This window comes from Camelus ferus, chromosome 29 (assembly GCF_009834535.1).
Source record: "Camelus ferus isolate YT-003-E chromosome 29, BCGSAC_Cfer_1.0, whole genome shotgun sequence".
NCBI lineage: Eukaryota > Metazoa > Chordata > Mammalia > Artiodactyla > Camelidae > Camelus > Camelus ferus.
The window spans coordinates 4,732,645-4,755,958 of NC_045724.1; the positions used below are offsets into that span (position 1 = coordinate 4,732,645).

At 35.6% G+C, this 23,314-nt stretch overlaps 1 protein-coding gene across 10 annotated transcripts in view; it reads right to left on the bottom strand.

Moving 5' to 3' along the window:
* Positions 1 to 23,314, bottom strand: part of RALYL (RALY RNA binding protein like) — a 585,337-nt gene that overhangs the window by 141,405 nt on the left and 420,618 nt on the right. Inside the window, exon 1 of one of the 10 annotated variants that reach the window (XM_032470311.1) lies at positions 17,808 to 18,070. The exons of the other annotated variants lie outside the window; for them this stretch is intronic. Coding sequence (XP_032326202.1) covers positions 17,808 to 17,844 — 37 coding nt within the window. The 5' untranslated portion in view covers positions 17,845 to 18,070. Of the gene's footprint in view, positions 1 to 17,807; positions 18,071 to 23,314 lie in introns of those variants that run through there. 10 annotated transcript variants of the gene reach the window in all.

The window sequence follows — 23,314 nt, forward strand, 5'->3', positions numbered from 1 at the left end:
TGATGTGTTTCATCCCCCTTTTTGTATAAGCCTCTTTAATTTCCCTTCCCACTACCACCACCAACTCCTGGCCTTTATTATTTTATTCCTCTACTAAGATGAATGGGGTCATTACTTCTAGTCTTTCCACATCCAAATCATGTGACACACCCCTGGCAGATCAGTGTTCCTAAACTACTATTTTTATCATGTCTCATTGTCCTGCTTAGAACCTTCTATAGCTCCTCACTGATGATACATGGAATAGAAATATAGTAAGGGTGTATTTAAGCCTTTGGAGTCTAAAAGGGTGGGGGGTGTTTTGTTTCCTTTTGTTTCGTATTTTAGCTCAGGTATTTACCAATTTAGGAGTAACTACTGCATGGCTCTAAAGCTTGGTGTCCTCTTCTATAAAATGGACACAATAACTCCTTATCGGCTTGTTGGGAAGCTCGGTCAGATAATGCATTCAGAGGCTTAGAATCACGCCCCATACATCTTAGGAGACACTCAATAGTTGATGTCATTATCACCATAGAATGAACGTCACACTTCAAGTAAACCACGGGAGATCGTCCAATCTTATGTTTATTCATATTTACATCGCATAACCCTCTTTCCAGCAGAGCTATTTAAGAAGAGTTCTAACTCGGGCATAAAGTTAACCCTTCTTTATTCTCTAAACATACCCAGTATCTTCCAATTCTCCATTTCTGTTTCATTATAGACCCTCCTCCCTACTTCTAATTACCAATAATCTACCTGTCCTTCAAGTTTTAAATACCCATGGCAGAAATAATTTTATTTTCTCAGGAAGACAAGGGAATTTTGTGCACAACTTGTGTTGTATTTGTGTAAAGCTCATGAGGATGGAGATCACCTCATGAATATCTACAGCCCCTACCACAGTGCACTTATCATTAAATAAATATTTGCTAAATATATGAATAAAATTTAATGCTTTTATCACTTAAAAGCTGAAAGTCACCTGGGCTGGAGCCATAAAATAAACTTGGTAAAAATCTTAAAAAAGTAGGGAAAAAAGCAAATTCTGGAAATTGGCTTTCTTATACCATGAGTAATAGATTCCTTCTATATTGGATAGATAGATAGATAGATAGATAGATAGATAGATAGATAGATAGATAATCTTATATGATGTTGCATATTTTGTTTCCAAACATGAATTTAAACCAACTTCTGTTTAATAAACATTGCTGTTAAAAATGACATCATGCTGTTTTCTCTCTTTTGAAAGTCTAAATAGAGTTTAAATCACATTAGATTAATATTTATCCTTTAGTTATAGTCCACAAAACCCAAATAAACTGTTAGATAGTGACTAAAAGATCTCTTTTGGACTTTACCTAATTTTTCAACCATTATCTGTAAGAAAGACATTTCATAGGACTACACCTCCAAAGAGATAGTTGTATAAATGTAATCTGGATCAATTTTGCTATCAGTAAGCAGGTTTGTCTATTATGCAGTTATTCAAAATTATGGTTATTCTTGATTTTATATATTCAAGTTGCTGTAAGGCCATTTTAAATATCTGACATTACTTTTATAATAAAGAAATACTTTGGAATACTACTCAGTCATAAAAAATGATAAAATAATGCCACTTGCAGCAACATGGATGGCCCTGGAGAATGTCATGCTAATTGAAGTAAGCCAGAAAGAAAAAGAAAAATACCATATGATATCACTCACATGTGAAATCTAAAAAAAAAAGAGAGAAATGAACTTACATATAAAACAGAAACAGAATCACAGACATAGAATACAGACTTGTGGTTGCCAAGGAGAAGGGTGATGGGAAGGGATAAACTGGGTGTTTGAGATTTGCAGATACTGACTGGTATATATAAAATAGATTAAAAAAGTTTATGCTGTATAGCACAGGGAAATATATTCAATATCTTGTAGTAGCTCATGGTGAAAAAGAATATGCAAATGAATCTATGTATATTCATGTATGACTGAAGCATTGTGCCTCACACCAGAAATTAATGCAACATTGTAAACTGACTGCCTCAATTAAGAAAAATACTCCTTCACTAAAAAAAGAAATACTTTAGTTGTCTTAAAATTTTGTGAAGTAGTAATATTTTATTGTTTTATATCCAATGAAAATTTAAACCTACCTGCTTGTTAAAAATAAAGATTTCCATAATCCTCGTTTTAAACTTAAAGCAAACTGATGATTTCAAACTAGATTGCTCGATATTATTAAATGTGTTTGCTATTCCGGTATGCATCCAGAAAAAAAACATAAAATATATTTATGCAGGTTGTTTACCACTAGATTATGCTTTTCATCTTTTCTAATGTTGATGAACAGAGTATATAGGAAGCTGTATCATTCACTATGAGATTCACGTATCTGGGTTCTGGCAGTTTTATTATCTCTCATAGTAACTTGTATTTCTAAATTGAAGGACTCACAGACATATACTACATAATGTTCACACTCAGCTAGACCATGGTGAATGTTAGAACTGTTATTAAAGGAACTGAAAATTAAGTTTTTTTTTAAGAACCTTCATTCTTTTGCACATGAACAGATGTATTTTCCACCAAAAGACACGACAGCACTTTTTGATTAAAGCATGTATCAAACTAATTAATCTATTTTAGTAGTCCATTCCAATCGTATCAAGTTCTTGTTTAATACTATCATTTTTCCTTGGTAAACTGACTAGATGGATTGGATTCATTGTTCAAAATAATTAACTACCATTATCACAAATCAAATTTCTACAGTCATGGGGAAAGAAACCAGTGTGGCCTATATCCATTCTTGGTTGGTTTTTTGTCATGACAATGTATCTTCATATATTATTTAATGGCCTTGGCAATTATGTTATATCTAGAAAGAAAAAAAAAACCTGAAAAAAAAAAACTTCCTGAAAAGTGAAAATGACATTTTGACACAATGCACTTGAATAACATTGGTGCTTAGACGATTGAAAAATAGCACTGGTTTGTGCAGATCTTAAGCAGTGGGAAATTTATAGAATATTCATTAAATACATACAATTGAAGTATATGTAACAACCTTACCTGCCATTAATTTCAGACCATGATAAACAGCAGGTTGATTGCACATCAAGGAAAAGAATGAATGAAGCTATGCTTCATAATTAAATAGTGATTGCAAAATAAAATGTTCTTAGAGCTCATAACACTATTCCCATTATGAAAATAACATTGAAGTGTTCCATTGGGGAAGATTAATTAAGCATTGTGAAATATACAGAGCACTTTTACTTAAGAGTTTTATTTTGGAATACTAATTTGATCGTTACCTGGTGAACTTCCAAGAACAAATTCCAGGGAAATGAGGGAAATAAAATCTTAAACAGTGTAATGTGCATAATATGGGGGGGGGGGGAAGATGAAATAAGATCCAGAGGAATAACTGAGAATTTTGGAAATTACATTGATAAAATATGGAGGAGTTTTTTTTTCCTTTTTTTATTTCATTTTATAATGATTTGGCAAGTAATAGAGGAGAGAGGCCAAAATAAGTTGCTTTAGAAGTCCTAGATCAAAGCCTGGGGCTCTGGGCCAAAAGAGATAGAGGAGATGGATTCTAAATGAATGACAAAGATGGTACTTTTTAAGTTTGCTAGAAATTGGAACAGCAGGTCAGGAGCCTTGGACATTGTTCCTATAACACAGATAAATAGATGGCTAACTGAGTATCTTTAGCAAACTTTCCTAGCACTCCAAAGGAGTGAATACATAATGATGAAGTTGTCTCTAACTCTGATATGAAACCTGTCTTTTATATGGTTACTGAGCAACAGATAAGGTAAAGTTTTCAAATTATGAATTTGAAGTAGTTCCTATATTGCCAACCATGAAAAGGAGTTTAGGTTTAAACCTTTTAGCCATGTACATTTTTAAAATTGAAGTATATAGTCAGTTACAAAATGATATCTCATATGTGGAATCTTAAAAAAACAGTAAACACTAATGAACAGAGACAGACTCACAGACGTGGTAAACAAACTTATGGTTACCGAGGGGAAAGGGAGTGGGAAGGGATAAATTGAGAGTTCAAGATTCACAAATATTAACTGCCATGCACACTTTAAAAAAACTTCCAAGAATATGATGGCTCCTTCCTGGACAATTTCATTAGAAGGTAAATATATGTGTTCGTTTATCTATGTTACTGACAGTAAGTATATATGTTAAAAATATAATAAAAATAGAAGATAAAAACTAGTGCCAAAGACTCATCGTATTAGTGAATCCATTCATTTATTCGTTCATAAAATATTCATTGAGCTCCTACCATGAGCAGGGTATAGAGCTAGGTAAGGTACAAGATCCAAAGATTAAAAACAAATCTAGTTGTATTTATCATAGTTTACTAGAAAGAGCTATGCAAAGAAAGAACTATAGTTTGCAGTATGCTAAACACTTTAATAGAGATAATAAAGGATGATGGAAAACACATATAGGAAAGAGTTATGTGGTGGAATGGTGAATTAGAAAAAGTGGCTGTAAACAGAAGACAGAATATTGTCCTAATAAAAGGAACTTGAAAATTGATGTTCATTATTTAAGTATAGGAGAAGAATATTATCATGTGTATATCTGTTAAGCCTTAACTTTTCAGTAAGAATATTATTTTTTAAATGAAATAACTGGATGTGGAATAAAACCCTACCCCCCCAAAGGAGGAAGGTGGGCAAGCAGTTATTGGTCATCATTTCTGATGGGCAAATAAAACAATCCCTGTCCTCCTGTAGAAAATGAAGAAGTTAGCCTAGATGATTCTGCAGTTTCTTTGCTTGATTTTATGTCATTGTTAGGTTACATTTATAAAAAAATGGAGCACAGACTCAAATGAAAGTCCTCACGAATCTGTCCAACCAGATCCAAGTCTATGAAACGCTGTGACTGAGTGTGACGAATATGATAAACTTTGTTCAAACTGGAAGTAAATCCCTCGCTTGTGGTTTGCACTGTTAGTGTAGGTGTTAAGACATGTGCTTATTAAAACAATACTACGGTATATTGTCATCCTAACTAGATAGAGTTGGAAATTGTCCTACTAACTTGCTCAGAGCAGTACCCGAACCCATCCTAAGCCTTTCTCAAGGAAACACATCTTAGATTCTTCGATTCTTTCATGGTAAGCAAACTACGGTTTTTGAGAGAAATTTAGTCACACTCATTCTGATGCCTTGAAGGAAAAAAATAAGAGCATACTTTGGTAGTTCAGTGTCCTTTAAATTATCTAATCCTTAACTTATGCATGCTGAAATTAAAAGTCTATAATGAAAAATATTGAGACTAACTTCACATCCCTCTGTGAAACAAATTTTTTTTGAAATGGTAGATACCTGTATTCTGTGAAATTCTAAGTGTGCAGGCTTTACACTTGATCAAAAAGAAAGTTAACGTGGTTGAATTTTACTGCCTTCATAAATCAAAATGAAGACAAATAACTTTTTATTCAAATAGAAGTGTATTCTCTTTTGTAGATGAAGGCATCACAAGCAGTGTGGCACAAACTATATATATATGTAAAAGTAGGACTATATATATATACATATATGTATATATATACACACTTTGAGACATTGTAGTTCTGATGGATGTGTAGTGGCCCTAGTCTGGTCTGTCTTCCCTCCTTTGTCAGTGTTATCTTGGAACCTGGTCCTTCTTTGAAGGATGGCTGGGTAGGGTGACCACAGTGGTCCATGATCCAGAAACAGGGTTAAACCATCCGGGCCACAAAAAGCTCAAATCTATGACCTTCGACCCTTCGGGTTGGTGTTCTAACCAACTAAGATAAGAATGAAATTAATTTATCAAGCACATCACATTTTGCTTTCAATTCTTTGTTGAATTCCTTATTGCTCCTCTAACAATTTTATCTTTTTTGCAGTTACCAAGTCCAGAAAGTAAAATGACTTGTCAGTAAAAATTCTTGGAAATCTCAATTATACTTAGAAAAGAATAGAGAAAAAAAAAGTGTAGCATGGAAATCCTTTCAGAGTCTCTGCATTATTCTAATAGCTTCTTTTCAACTGTTCCATTCTAAGCTTTTATGTCAGAAATTTGCCAGTGCTGAGAGAAAAGTTTGTGCTCTAGCCTTCCAGGTCAATTTAATGTGCAGCTTTCATTATTGACACATTGTACACCCACATTTTTGAAACACTGAAAGCCCTTGAGAGACCCTTCACCTGCAATAACTTCAAATGCTTTGGAAATGAGGTCACTTTTAGTTACAATTCACGAATTTCCAGTTAATGTCACTACTCAGTAGCAAGAATAACGGAAAGGACGTTGAAAGAAGAGAATAAGAGAGTAGGCAGTGAAATTACTTTATATGACCATTCTAATTCTATCCCCAAGTTTAAAAGTAGCATCACAAATTAGTAACACGGATGTATTACATATGGTATGAAGCCTCAACTTTTATAGATCCAGCCAGTAGGTCCTGGAATTGGTTCTAGTTACTCCTTCTAGTCTATGACTCTGCGATGTTGATGACTGAAAAAAAAAATCAATCACTGAGTTACTGCTGAGATTAATAGCTACAAATCTGTGGAGAAACGAACAATTTATTTCTCTAACTGGTGTAAAATTGGTTTAACAAATAATGGAACCTAGAAGCAGAGCCAACTCTGGATAGGGGGAAAAACTGAGAATGTAGAGAAGCAAGTTTTAATTCTGAATGTGTTATTAGTCTTGAGTTTTAAAACATAATGATACAAAAAATCTGGAAACATTAACTAGAAACTAACTCCATGATTAGTGCAACAGAAATCCTTGGGAGGAAGCCATCATATGCATTTCATGTCACTTCCAAAGTGTGCCTTAAATTTTGGGTAAATATTAAATTACCTAAGACATAATGTAAGTGTTTTTAGATTCCCTTTAATGCCACTTATGAAATAAGCATATGACAGTTGCTAGCAGACAAAATAACTCTAAAAGCTGAGACCAAAAAGGCCTTAGCATGTGAACTTTACAATAATCTTTAAAACTCAATCCATGGACATTTGTGAATATAAAAAGGAAAAGGTATTTCATCAATAGACTGCATCATAGTGATTTATTTGGGGAGAATAACTGCATTTTCTAGTTGCTGAAACAGGTGCATATCTAAGGCAACAATGATTGATTGAGGGCTTCCTAGAGCCAGGCCATGCTGGGGAGGGAGCAATGAAGAAGCGGATCTGGCCTCTGTCCTCAGGGGGTGTAGCCAGAAGACTGGATAGATTATAATTTACACATGGGGCACACACAGGGTACAAAGAAATACACACAAAGATCAACTTTACTAGTTGATCTTCGAGAAATTAATCAGTAGGAGGTGATTGCCTAAGCTGCCTCCCAAAGGATGCGTAGGAATTAACTAAAATAATAGGGTAGGGTGTTCTAAATAGAAGAAGCAATATGAGGTGCTAATGATGGAAAGAATTCCTTAGAGAACAGAAAGAAAACTCGGTATCATACACTAAACTGGAATACACAAAGTGGAATGGCAAGAAATGAATCCACAAAGTAAGATAATACCTGATCAAGAAATGCCTCGTAAAAACAGAAACAGACTCGCAGACATAGTAGACTATCTTATGGTTACCAGGGGAATGGGTGAGGAAGGAATAAATTTGGGAGTTTGAGATTTGCAAATATTAGCTACAACATATATGTATATAAATAGATAAAAAACAAATTTCTTCTGTATAGCACAAGGAACTATATTCAATATCCTATAATAACCTTTAATGAAAAAGAATATGAAAATGAATGTATGTATATGTGTGTGTGTGTGTGTGTGTGTGGCTGGGACATTGTGCTGTGCACCAGAAATTGACACATTGTAACTGACTATATTTCCATTAAAAACAAAAGAAAAATCAGCAGGAAAAATAAAGCCAATATGACTATTAAAAAGTCACCAAAAAGACAGAAAACAGGAAATTAACTGAATTACCAAGAAAGTTCTCCGTATGATTCTAATTTTGTCCTTTCAACTAATGAAGATAATATGCCTTGAATAATACCATATTATTAAAGCAATAAAATAACAGGGAAACAGTTAAAAAAAAAGTGCCTTGTAAGTCTTCTTAAGTCATAGAATTAGACAATGCTTTCTTAACATATATTTTAATGCAATGATTAAAAAATCTGTTCACTCTAACAACCTATAACAACAAAGTAACACAGTTTAGATGTATAAATAATATGAAGGCTTTCATTTATTACTGATGTAAAAACTGATGCAGAATAACCGAAAGGAACAACTAATAACACGTTTAGTTGGTGACACAGAGTGATGATGCTCACTTGTCAACTGAAATTACCTCTAGGCTTACTTAGCTGTTCAGGAAACTTGGCAGTTAAAGTTTATTTAAATTAGGGCATATATATCATCCAATAAACATAACAAAATCTTAACAATTACATAATAATTTAATTGGAGATCTTTACTGTTTTACTTTTCTAGATGGAAGACAGTGAAATATATCCAAGACATAAATGTTATTCTATGACAAAAATTCTGTAACTGTTAGTCATGACAAGTATTAAGGGCGAGGTTTGTAATTTTTCTTGAGTCATTCCACTTTATAATAATCCTTAGAACTCAATAATAACTGAAAGTAGTGAACAATTTCACAAAGAGTACCCTAACCTAACTTTATTAGCACATAAGTATGGCCAAGATAAGTATGTGTTATGAAGTCATATTGTTATTAAGTACCTAAAATGTACAGCAAAGTGTAAAAAATGTCCACCGTACTAGGAAGTCTCCAAGGACAAAGAATGTTTGACAGTCGTATTTTAGCATCAGTCTGCACCAGTGAATAGAACAAAGATGGTGGGATGTAGCCATCATCGCAGCATACTTTATCCATTTCCAGGTTTAATGATCCTGGTCCCAAAATAAAGTTATATTGTCATAACTGATGTGACTCCATTAAACTACAATATTTAGAACCTGTTTTGGGAGGAAAAAGTATTGCAGCAAATATTTCTTATAACCTACAATCTATTCCTAAGTGAACACTGATAAAATTTAATGATGTGGGCAACTCACTGAGAATTTCAGACCCCAAACCACTTGGTCCTTTAATGTACGTATAAACAAGGCCAGACTTACTTAATCGGGTTTGAAGTGCGTGGCAAATCACTACAACAGTTGATTTAATTACTGTCAGTAGTAATCTAGGAGAAATAGTATTACTAACGATTAGTAGTTTCCCCAACAAGTACCTTAGATGGTTGTTTCCATAGGACAGAAATAACTTAGTAAGTGTCTTTAACCTGACGGACTACTGCTCTATTGTAAGAGAACTGGTTAACTTAGCTTGGTCCCAATGTGCAGAAACCCATTTCCATAAACCCAAATGAAAATCTTAGCAACAAACATACCTATCCTCTTCGTGGCGCAGTTTCTTATATCTTGCTTCTGTGCTTGCTTATCAACTTCTTTCTTAAATATTTAAGTAACAAAGAATATTTTTATAGAATTTTAAATAGTTCGGTTTCCTTTCAATTTCGAGTAAATTTTCATGTCCGTTGAAAATAGCATCCTCTCTCAAATTGTAGCTTGGGTTCTAGAAAACTGGCATGGGGAATAATCTGAATTTTTTTTCCTGTCTAAATCTTGCATAAACAAATTCTAGAAGCCTTCATGGAGCATCAATGCTACAGACTTTTTGGGAGACGCTGAGCACATTAATCAAATTTGAGTGCACCATCTTGGTTGGAAATGATCATTAGAAAAAGGCTAGCTTCATATAAGTAGTTCTGGGAGGCCAGACTCAGTGCTGAGAAAAATTTTATGGCCACTTTTAAAATTCAAGTGACCATTTTCCCCCCTTACTACTTTAGCAAAACTTAAGTGAAAGAGTAAGTGAATTTTACCTTGCACTCCAATTAAAAATAAATGTTTTCTGATTTTGTGTATTTTTATTTAATTCTGAACCAGCCTCTCATTGATTACTGACACTATACATTAGAGAGAATTAAATGTTTCAGGTAGTCTGTATGCATTTACAGGTGCAGGACATTTTTATATTGTATTTTATGTTATATTTAATTATCATATACAATAAAATACCAAAAATATTATAATCTCAAAGAAAAGATAAAGGTAAGTTATGCCTATATGCTGTACATTTGAAAACAAACGAGTTGAAGGACATTTCTCAATTATGGGAGGAAAAAAGGTATAAAAGTAGTCAGACATCTACATGAACCCAGCAGAGGTGACTTCAAAGTCAAAATTTCCATTGCCTGTGGAGCCTATTAAGAAGATAGATACTAGCAATTTGAAGAACAATGTGTGTTTATTTAAGGAAATACATCCAGCTGTTCCTCTAAGGCATTTTCAAGTTCACTGAGGGTCAAAAGAATCATATAATATAAAATATAATACTTTCCAATGAAAAGCAGCTCAGGGCATGAAACATTACAAAAATACACACCATACTCTCTATAAGGAGCTTAAGGAAATAGATGTGAATTTTATCATTATTTTAAAATACAAATGAAGTTCTAGAGATAATATAATGTCAATGATAAGAGACCATTAAGACCCTGAGTCAACATTACTGCATATACAATGTAGCCCTCTATAGCTAAAGGTGTCAGAAATCCCATAGACAGAATGAGAGTGCAATTCAGTAAATAATGCCAAGAAAATCAATAACTACAAAAAGGAAAATGAATCAAAAGGTTATGCCAAACAATTTAGGTGTTCTGGACCAAGAAGAGTGTAATGACTCACAATGGATTACTAAATCACTGCACAGCATCTTGCTTTTCTAAGTTCTGGAAACCTTTTATCTTTTTGCAGAAAAAAACAACACACAAGGTAAATACATTCATATGTGAACATTTCATCGGCACATATTCGTGTAAAACTTTTCCTCAGGGTCTTCTTTTTTTTTTCTGTTTTTAAATGATTCAAAGAATAGGGATATTGATCAAACTGTTTTGTTTTTTTAAGTTAATTTCATAGATTCCTCAGGGGACATATAAACTTATTCCTTCACCCTAGTCAATATGTATTTTAATTTAACTTTATGTGTTCAATTTCCTAGAGATTAGATACCAAAATCATAAATAACACTTTGAAATTGCAATGAAAATCAAAAGTGCCATAGACTACTATATTATTGCCTTTACGTGTTGAATTATTGCTCTACTACATAAATTACACTAGTCAGGGAAAACAAAATGCTTAAAACAGTACTCGGCATACAGTAAGAGTTCAATAAATGTCAAAAGTTCTTTTTATCATGTTTGATATTATTAATTCCCTTACAATTGTTCACATTTTCTGTTTAGATGAAAGCAAAGTTCTAATGATAAAATCTTGTAAAATTAAAATTCAAAGTTTTTAATAAACATTTTACATTTGGTGGAAGATAGGCAATTTCTAAAGTTTTAATGACCTTTGAAGCCCACTTGGATGTGTCCCTTGCAAAAAATGTCATATTAGTTAATCTATGCTGACAAGGCTGAATACAGTTTCTCTGTAGGTTTAACCTTACGTATCATAAAGAACACAAGTGAATACATTCTCTTACTTAATTCTGTTCTTTTTGTATATCAAATACTCATCATTAGCTTAATCATAAATGTCCTTGACTTTTAATGGCAGCCTGTGTTGGTGTGATGACTTTTTATCTACCTTCCCCCCAACCTTTTTTTTTTTTTTCCAACTTGTGTAATTACTGGTATTTAGATTTAACAATGTGAAACTGCCATTTGACTTACAAAAATGACAAGTTAATACGGCTCAACCAAATAGATAGACTGTCCAGAAATTACACCAGGTTATGACTTTTAAGAAAGTTGCTTTCTAAGTTTCCAAACATAGGCCAGACTACATCCTGTATTTTCCCACTATCCATCAGTGCTTTTGAATGGTCATCTTTTCATGCAAAAATCCCTGCATTCATGACAGTATCTTCAAAAGCTGTATTTATATCTACTCTAACACCAATCTTATTTTGCTAAGAGTCTGGTTGCCACACATGTATCATTTGTGGTCAGTAAATACAAACCCACAGAGGGAGGGTGTAGCTCAAGTGGTAGAGTGCTGGCTTAGCATGCACAAGGTCCTGGGTACAAACCCCAGTATCTCCATTAAATACTAATCTGCGACATTACTTCCCACTGTAACATTCTTTGAGAGACAAACGCCATTCGGTAGAGGACTTTTATTTACCTGAACAACATGAGGCAGAGTCAATGCCATGGTTTTTATGTAGGTCTAGATATAAGGGCAGCACGGATTCTTAGAAGGGAGAAACTAAAAGAGCAGGTGATGTATGATAGCCCAGTTGTTTTCTGATTGTAGATAAGTTAAAAGAAAATGTACAAAAGTGACCTTTGACTTTGCAGAGCATTGCTTAAATAGAAAAACACATGGAGTAGGTGGGGGTGGGGTGGGGGAGGGGTGAATAAATATTCCTGCAGGCGGGACCAGTCACAGGCTGGAGCCTGTAAAAGCAACGCAAGTGATTAAGGGTGTGGGCAGACCAATATGTATTTCCATATCAGGTCGATCTGTTTCAAGGGTGTTACCACTCAGCCTTTGCACATCTCTGCTTCCAACAGGCAACTGTGGTCTCACTGAGCATGCTCAGTCAGCCCATCCTGATTCTATCCATGCAGATGTGATTCCACGGAGGAACGTATAAAGTCACACATTCTCAATCCACACCAGTTATAGAAATGACATTAGGAGCTTGAGAGGAAAAAAAAAAAAAAAAGACTGGAGAAATTTCAGGTGTCAGAGCAGAATTCCCAATAAGCATCAATAACAGAGAAATCAAGGATTGAATTTACTGGTGTCCTCCAGAGAGGACAGCTGTCTTGTCTCTTTCAGCCTATGACTTAAGACGCCTTACAACAATTCTATCAAACTATGAATTTATTTCTTTCCTCATAGCAAAATTTTTAAAGAGACTGTTAACACATAAAGAACTCAAAGATATTGATAAGAAGATAAATCAGAAAGTATTCTTGTTCAAATAATATTTTTCTGAACTCTGGATGACCACAGTTTGATTCTCTTCCAATTAATGATTGGATGCCTTGCCTAGTAGGAAGTGTAATGATTTTAAAGCATTCTTATAATTGTCATTTTAATACAAATATTTCATGGGTCATTTAGAAGTATAGTGTTTCTTCAAAGTTAGAAAATATATCTTATATCTCAATTTAGTTAAATATAACGTATGCCATTCCATTTAATTCTATGTATTACTCTAGCCATCCAATGCCCCTGATGCTTTTTTGACCACACATCTTTCCATTAACTCTACTTATTGCCTCCTTTGTGGTCCTCCTTTATCCCAGGTACCACAGGGACTTTGCACATGCTGTTTCTGCCTGAACTATCCAGGAAGTAGAGCTTAGTCTCTCATTTCCTTTGCTTGTCTGATCAAATGTTACTTTAGTCACCTTGGCTTTTCCTGACTACCCTAGAGAAAGCAGCAAGTCTCCACCCCACCTTCCAAAACTCCCTTTCCGCCTTGCTTGCTCTATTTTTCTCCATAGTACTTAGCATCACATGACAGATTGTATATTTATTTGTGTGCCATCACCCCTTCTCCAATAAAATTTGGTTTTGTTCATTGCTACAGCCAAAGCACTAGAGCAGTGTCTGGAAGGTAATATAACAGGTGGTCAATACATATTTCTTTCAATAAATAAACTTTATTAGAAAGTGATGGATTGTTATGAGCAAAACATTGCCTTATGCTCTGAGAATGCTTCAAGCAAGAATAAAAGGTACCTCACATGAAAAAAAAAAACCCTTAGATTAGTGGAATAAAGGAATAATTTTGAATGTGTATGACAGAATATAGAAAGAATATAGAATATTGTAAATAAAATTACAATATAGCATCTTGAAAACAGAGAAGAAAAAGATAAATTTGACTTGGAAAACTGGGGGGAACTTTTATGAAGGATATGACATTTGAGTGAAACCTTGACCAGAGATGATTTCTATACATGAAGATGCAACTGAAGGCCAGCCACCAACAGGAAGATTTATAGGAAGAGACACAGAGATAAGAGAATATATGATGAACTTGGGAGGTAATCCAGTAGCCTGGTAAAGACCAGAACATAGTATCAGGAAGTAAGTCTACAGTGAGTGACAATGATGTAAATGCCTGTGTTAAAAGGTCATGTTTGCATTTCATTTTCTAGTCCAGTGGTTCCCAATATTTGACAATATGAGAACATGTTTTAAAAACATTGAAACACAATGAGATCCTTGTGTGATATATTAAATGTAAAATAGTAAAATAAAATGTAAAACATACGGCATTAAAAGAGATGAAAAATTTAGTACCACCTTTGAAATACATTCGTTTTCATTAGAAGCCAAAGATAGCGTATGTGTATCTATGGATGTGTATGTGGTATAACTGTGGGTGTATCTAGGTAGTTTTCATCCTTATACAGGCAGTTTGAGAACATTCACATGCACGCCAGGGCCTCTTGCAGTAAATCCATGGTCACATGAAGCCCATGAGCCCAGAGCCACAGTCTAGTCAAGGAGAACTTCTCACATACCTTTGAGTAGGACCATTGCACGATGAGGTCTATGTTGTGAAAGCACTGAGGGTTGGAGATGGAAGACACCTTAGCGAATATCTTCGTGTAGTCTGCTGAAGTTGTAGAAGAAATTGCAACCCACAGAGGGAGCAGACGTGGGCCGAGATTACAAGCAGAGAACTATGACAAGTATTTAGGTTCCTGAAGTGATCGCCTCAAGTATTTCCATAACAAGATTGATAAAATCACCCAAACATATCATTTGCCATCAGAAATGAATTATTATTCCTACTTAGTAAACTAAGATAAAGTGTTAAGCACCTAAAATTAGACATGCACAGTTTTCTCTCCTGTAGTACAAGGATTGTAGTATTTTCATATTCTGTGTCTAACATGAGGATCTACCCTAGTTTCTCTCTTAAATCTGTATTTCAAAACATATTCATCTTTAAGAATTTATCTCTATGCCTCATAAAAATCCCCAAAATGTTTTCTCAAGGTCACTTGGAATTTCAGGAAGGGGGATTACAGGTAGACCCTTTTATATACATGATATGGATTTTTGAAAATTTAAATATAAGCTGCACATTCTAATAAATAGATCTATGTAATAGGTATGAAAAATTCGGTCCTTAAAGGCCAAAGGCCAAAGTTATTTATACTAATGATGATTTCACCTCAACCTAATTTCTAAACACAAATTTACCTGTATTAGCGTTCCTTAAAATAGTTTCTACCTGTTTGGCTCCATCAAAATCAAAGTCCGATGCTTTTTAATAGCACTCAACAAATTCTGTATCTAATTGAAAGTCATCATGCAGTTATATGCATGGGTAAAATCTGCTAGCGAATGAACCCTGAAGCTGTTTCCTTTTCCATAACAATTGCTCCATCAAAAGCAAGGAAACGGTTAGTATTCTTTCCTCTCCTCCTCTAGAGGGGGTTATAAATAACCAACGTAGACAGGAGTGAGGGATGGATTTCAAAGTCCCCCATGAATTTTCAAAGGTTTAGTGGAATTTACACTTTAAAATGTCTTCTACAGGTATTTTTCCTCTCTCTCTGCAAACCCCTGGCACAACCAGGTACACCTTTCCCGTTCCTCCTGTTGGGTCCTCTAAAAGAAAGTTGTATTATTTTTGCAAAAGGATAAGATATTAAATTGTTAGAGAATGAGGATATTAGAAAGTTTATTTATGTACTTTTCCTTTGTAAAACAAAAATCATGAGAATAATTTCCTTTTTGCCCACATTGAGATTTGTTATGTATGCAGTTATTGCTTTAATTGGATTACAGTTGCCTCTAGGTTAGTTTGTGCTTTTTAAACGATCAAAAACACACACATAAAAGATATGATTGAAAATGGAGATGCACTAGATTTTGGTGATGGGCTAATTCAGATATCTTTATGTCCCCATTAGATAGCAAATGATTGTATTACATTCCACTTTTGCAAATATTGTTAGTGTGAGAAAGAAATTCACTGAAGGATTCTATTCAGTTTTATTGCTAAGCTTTCTATGTACTTTAACTTTATTATATTCTTGCTCTCCGATATTTTATATGATTAGAATATAGAAACAGTTAACGCAATGTAATACAGCTAGCTGATACAATTAACCATAAGTAACACATTAGTTTTTTTTTTTTAACAAGCCATTCAGTACACCCTACTGTGTTCATCCTGTATAATTATACATCTTCTGACTTGTCTCATGTAATTCACAATTTCTTCCTGCTGCTTAATTGCAGACTTTAGCAAGCATGTTTTAGGGGGAGAGACTCAGTACAATTTTTCTGTGAATCTTTTATTTGTCATGTACCTTAAGGCAATGATTACTCACATGGAAAAAAATGAGGGGCTGTACAAAAGATACTGGAGCAAAGGTAGGCGCAAGATGGTTTTCAAGTACACACATAATTTAGATTCATTCTTGTGGGAGGAAATCACAAGGGAATTAATCAGCAATATATTTGTAGATTTTGCCCCCCATCATCTTTATTAAAAAAGTAGCAATTATTATATGTTGTTTCTCAATCACAAGAAGGAAGTAGCATCAAAGGCAATCAGGCAAATAAAATCAAACTGGCAGTCCTGTCCCTCAGAGCTTTCTGTGGTGCATAAAAAACTTCTTTGAACAAGAGAATTGTTAGTGTTTAGGTCTTAAGTTAAAAGAATGGATAAAAAAAAAAAAGATCACATCACTCTCTAAAAAATCACATTTCTATCATATTTTGGCCTTTTGATGAAATAGTTGTTGCTGACAATCTTTCTATGTTTTAAAATATTTGGTGACATCTAAAGACATTATAGAAATAATGAAGAAGTGTAGATTTTGCTTGTGGAACAAGTTGTAGTTACGTGTCTAAGACGACCAACAGAGTCAGTGACAGGACACACTGGGCTAAATATGGTGATAATTGCTTTAAACAACAGAAGAGATAAAGTGATAACGAGTTGGGCTTACTGGAGAGAGATGTGATTGGAAAGCTGTCCATGACAGGCATTTTGCTTTACCGTAAAACACAGTTTTATTATAAGGCTCTTTGATTTTGAGCTAAACCCTAATGGCTTTCAGTTCCATAATCAGCTTTGTCCTGGACTTTAGGCCAGGGTGCTTCTTTCAGTCAGAATCAGTCCCCTTTAGGGTAGATGACACATGACTCCTTTTAACCCTTTGAAACGGTGCCTGTGGTGAATTATGTTACCAATATGCTCTGGACCAAGAAGTTTGGCAGTGAATATCCTGTGAAATATTCCACTTGTCATTCACGATTAACTCTCTCCCCTCCATTCTGAACTATTTTTTTTCTCCAGAGAGTTATTAAAATCGGTTGCATAAATAGAAGTTTTAGGCTAGATTCCCAAAGCTATCGATAGACTTCTAGGAAAGAAAACCTATCACTCCTGAAAAAGCAAAAGAGAGAGAGAGAGAGAGACAGAGAGAAACTATCCAGTGAAGCTGCCTGTATGAAGGGTGCTGAGCTAGACTGAAATTACATTTGATCTGTTTCTCTGTTGATTCTGTAAACCTTTCCAAAGGTTTCCATAGTAACAAGTGAATTAGCCCCTTTCCCCCCACAACATCTTTCAAGCATATAACAGGGATAAAGATACAGGTTAGGGTGAAAAAAGCTACAGCATCTTTTCTACTACCAGGATATATCTGAAGTCATGATTAGTCTTTTAAGAAATCAAGTCTGTTTCTCCCACCACAGTCATTCACATGAAAAAGTTGGGTCAGAATTTACTTACATCTCTGATGTCTGCGTTTGCTCCTGTACATGGTCATTCTGAAAAAAATCCGACTTTCTAAGAAGTGATAGCTTTGACCACGGAGACAAAGAGACGGGTTGTGCTCCTGCTTTGCAGCAAGACTGTTGCTCACTGACAGAAGGTAACCAGCAATCACACAGCGAAAGCCAGGGTAATACCATTCTCATAAAATTACAGGGGAGATGCTACTGTGACTACTCTATCTAATGCAAATCTCCCTGAGCAAACTGTATTTCCCTCACCTCCCCCCAACTGCTAGCAGTTAAGTTCTCTAATAAAATCTCCACTATCAAAGTGCTGTGCTCAAAACAGTGGTGAATTAAGAATGGATTCACAGATTTAGCAAGGACAGTAAAACTGAGAATCTAAACATGAAATACATAAGAAACCCTGTTTGATATTTACAGACATTAGAAACTATCCTCTGGGTACGTATCTCTTTTTTGCCAGCCTATAATATTTAGAATTGTATGTTATTTTGAAACTACTGAATTCTTTCCTACTCGAGCTCCCAGTGCACTCAGTGTGTTCAATTACGAAAGCAATGATCGCTGGTAGTTTTGTCTGTTTCTCTAAATGGACTGCTTCTCAGGCAAAGCAAGAATTGCATGTTTTCACATTGTGTATCCGGGTATTGTATCTTCCTAGTAGAGAGGGGCACACAGTAGGGTCTCAGGCTTAGTGAGTGCCTACTCTGTGCTATGTTTGCACTCTGCCCCCTCCAGAAAGAGGCCCTTATATGAAGCTTCCCCCGCCTTCACCTTGCTCTCTCGTCCTGGTCCTCAGACCTCTGTTTTCACTGTATTTTGGCCATACCCTTATCTGTACATTGTCACTTCGACTGGACACCATGGAAGCTTTGTCTTTGTTTGTCTACATGTAAAGTACAACTCTTGCTCTGAGACCCCTGCCTGGTATCCTGCAGAAGCTCAGGGGTGCTGCCTCTCTCAAACACCCCACCAGAGTGTATGACCCCAAATCTCCTTTATGTGCTCATTAGGGTGTCCGAAGTGCAGTTTTTATTGAAAATCCAGAAGGCTTTATACCTCCGTGCAGAATTTCAATGTAATAAGAATCCTTGATTACACATAAACATTCATCTTCCAGCCAAAAACAGAAGACATTTTCACTGCCAGAATTCTTTTTTAGTGTTAGCAAACCCAGGCTACTCACTGACAGGAAGAGGTAAGCATCACCACAGCTCTTTTTAATAGAAGGATTATTTGAATGTCATGAATATTTTTGTACTTAAGTAATTACTGCATTTCCTAGTCACAGATGCCAAGAATACCATTTGAACAAGTTTTTAGCAGTCTTCCTCTCCTGTTTCCTTTGACTTTGGACTAACAAACTACTGTTTAGGAAGGCTGTTTGTCAAAGATCACCACGATTCTGTCTATAAGGCGTAATCAGGATCTGTATTTACCTTCATGCAACATGAGACACCAGGAGAATTCCCCTTGTGTTTTCTATAATAGTGACATTAAAATATTTCAAAAAGTAAAATAAGTAGGTCTTTTCTGAATGACATATAATACACCTTATGTCCCACAACCCTTTACTTGTTTAATTTTCCTCCATAGCACCTTGTGATCACCTGACACAATCTGTAATTCACTGGTTTGTTTTCCTCCTGTCCATCTCTGTCCACTAGAACGTAAGCTTCCAGAGGGCAGGGCTTGCTTTCCCTCAGAGATGTACGTCCAGAGGACAGATCGGTGCCCGGCACAAAGTAGGCTCTCAGTAAATATCTGCTGAATAAATGACTTTTAATGAAGAAATTTAAATTATACAAAACAACATGATCACAGATTACTTTTCAATGAATTAGTACAATAGCCAAAGTCATCTCTATTGATGAAAATCACTTTCTTACTTAACACAGATAACTTGTCATCTCATGTCTATCTTTTGGCCGCAAGATTTGTCTGAAGGAAGTTCACTGATTTGGATGAAATTGTTTATTCCCAGAGGTATGAAGATATATTTTAAATTGACCGAAACAAAAATCACAACCAAGAAGCAAGTTCTTCTTTATAAAAATTACTCATCCCATAAGACTAACAAACATAAACCCCACTACAATGAAACAAAATTAAAACAGGGTTTGCCTGACATCTGTGGTATATATATTTATGATATGATGAAACATGTCATTAATGATTATTGGGCAGAAATAGCCTAACAATGTATTAACACAAATGACATTAATTTTAACAAGAGTGCATGGTACCATCAAATTAGTCACTTTTCTATTTTCACGTTGTTAGTTCTTCATTATCTAAAATTAACATCAATCTGAACATTTTTTTCAGAGACCATGTAACAATTTCATTAATGTCATTCATGTATGCAGCCTCAATCAGCATCACATATTCACAGATACAGGTTAAAACAGATATCCTGACTCATACATATCAATGTTGGGGGCACCTTGTACCAAAGGTGACTTTCTTGGGTTCCATATGGGACTTTCCACCTCACCAACTCCTTCCATTACTTTCCTCACCCCAGGGCATATGCAGCATCCACTCTTGAATTTATATCTAGGGCCAGTGGCTTAAATCCTAAGTTTTAAATCATCAAAATTGGGGATCTCAAAAATACCTGATAAATTAAGGCCAAATTCATGGGTACCATGTTGCAGTAGAGGTAGAAAGATGAGAGAAAGGCAGGGCAGGGGCTGAGGGAGTGGAGGGGTTTTAGTGAGAGCAGAATCTAGGAGACTTTCAGCCAAAAGAATGGGGAGAAAGAATGTAGACATGATAACGGACAAAAGATCAAGTGACCAGAGGACGGGTGACGGCATGTCATTCTTTTTTTTCCCCCACCCTCTTCAAAAATCTAGACTGAAGAAAATTGTTTTGCCTTCAAAATCAGCTTTATGCCTGTAATGTCAGAGGTCAAAAGAAGTATCACTTGACTGATAAACTATCTCCCGATCTCCTGCCCTGCAATATGCCTTCCTTTAACTGGATCAGTCTTAACACTCCATATTTGAACACAAATTCAGTGAGTGCTGATAAATTAGGATGATGAGTTCTCATCTAAAATCAAATGATATATCAACATTTTTTCCTTTGCTGGTAGAAGGAACTGGTTTGAAATGAAAGTACCTAGCAAAGTTAAGAAGAGGAGATGCCTTTTTAACAGTAATAGTACCATAAATGCAAACAAGAAAGCAAGGAAGAGAAGGGAGGGAGGGAGAGAGGGAGGGAGGAACTGAGCTTGTGTGTGTGTGCACGCACATACACATGTGCACAGAGAAGAAAGATTATGTGCTATGTGTCAAACACTGGGCTAAATATATATTGTGTCACTAATCTTCATAACAGTTCTGTTACTAAGCTATCCCTACCCCCGTTTTAGAATTGAGTAAACTTTAGCCAAATGTGGACAAGTACAGGTGACATTTAGGGACACCACATGACTTATATAGTTGTGTTGAGAGCATCTTGCTGAGAACTAGACCAGTGTGATTTTAGGACTGAATTAAGGGTCAATGCAATGGGTAGCTGCTTAAGATTTAACGTAAAAGGGTCACTATAATGTCACTAGTAATGTACTGAAATCAACAAAACAACGTTTGCTGGAAACTGTCACAGGGAGTAAACACTGGGGTTTAATAAGAGCTGACATTCATTTAGGGAGTTCACATTAGTTGTCAGGCTCTATTCTAAGAGTTTAATATGCATTACTCCAGGGACAGTATATCTCAATGGTAGAGGGTGTGCTTAGCATGCATGAGGTCCTGGGTTCAATCCCCAGTGCCTCCACTTAGTAAATAAATAAACCTAATTTCCGCCCTCCCCCCCAAAAACCCCAAAAATACATTCGTTCCTCACTGAATACTGAAAACAATTCTATGATGGATTTATTATCATCCTCATCCTCATATTATAATTATTCTCATCCTCATTTTCTGTTTCAGTAAAAGGAGGCTGTTCTCACATGTTCTGAACAAGAGGTAGTGCCTGGCTTTGGACTGGCTGGTCTTTTTCTAGAGCCTGTGCCCAGTAACTTGCCATGTTAAATTGAAGAGATACTTTTGGTAGCTGTTTATGTGATGAGGGATGGAGACCCACAAGGGACTGTTTGCATAACAATGGGTGGTGTTAAACTAACTTCTAAGCAGGGTGAATGCAATTAACTGCAGGGCTTTGGCTGCTGGCAGGGACATTCAAGTTCAGAAGCACAGTGGACCAGTTGGGACAAGACAGGTCTGCTCACCTCTGCAGCAGTGGTGACTTCCCTTTTTCAGACATGTCACCTCCCCCATCTCTCCTCCCCATGCCAGGCCCTCATGCTTTCCTCCAAATAAAACAGCAAAAGAACATTTAAAGAACATCAAGAGTATCAAACCTTTAGCTCACCCAGATTTCTAACATCCTTGTCTGGTTTAAACATTACAACATGTGTTCATTTTGACAAAACTTCCAAGAATTTTATCAAGACACAGTACGTAGACCACATAGAAATATTTCACTTGAACTATGTGATAACTATATTTCAGAGAATCATTAGAGTAATAAAATGTTAACACTGACAAGGTGTAATGGAGCTATGTGGCCAAAATTCCTCATTTACAGATGTCTGCTCCACCCTCCGCAACAGACAGCTCTTAGAAGGTTGCTGGGTGGAAAAAATGAAGGGAATTGAGGGGCATGACCTCAAGCAACCTGAACCACGTTTTTCCAGCCGAGGCTTCAGTCCAGACTCCCTCCCTAGGAGTTATCCCAGAGCTATGCCCTGAACTCACTAGCTCTGAAATTATTTCCTTAAATGATATAAGTGATATCACAACTCTCCTTTGGTCTATTTTGTTCCAGTTTGGACAGAAAGTTAACCTTTCTCTTGTGTCATTCTTATCACCCGACAGCAGGGTGTACCGCTGTGGACCAGCTCTGTCCTTCCCTGGCTGGGCTGCCAGCTGTCCCTGTGGGAACGGTGCCTCCTCTCCTCTCACATACGAACCCTGCTTTCTTCACGGAAACAGTCCCTTGTTAGAACAGTCCCTATAAATTCTTGATGGAAGTCCTTTCCTCAGGTTCTTTCAGAGATAACATCCAAATAATTCTCAACCCCAGCACAATCATTGATCCATCTTTTCAAGGATTTAAGAAAAGATATCTATATCTCTTGAACATGTCTATACTGTGATTTACTGTCTTGCCTAATGCCTCTGAAATTGGACCCCTATCTCTTTGTCCAAAGTCAAGTGCTCTCCTGTTAGTGGACAATCTAAAAATAGTTATCAGTTAAAATATCGAGGGTCTATTCCAGCAAAAGAAATCTTTTCATTTCATTTAGTACCTTGTATTTCCAATATACTTATCACTCTTCTTTTTAAATCAAGGGAAGCATAAAATTTAATGTTCGGTCCAAGTTTTCATTTGAAATATTGGTTCAAATCATGGAAAAAATTTCCAGAATGATGCTTCTTTATACTTAACTGTTGCTGAAAGTGAAATAATAAACAAAGAGAT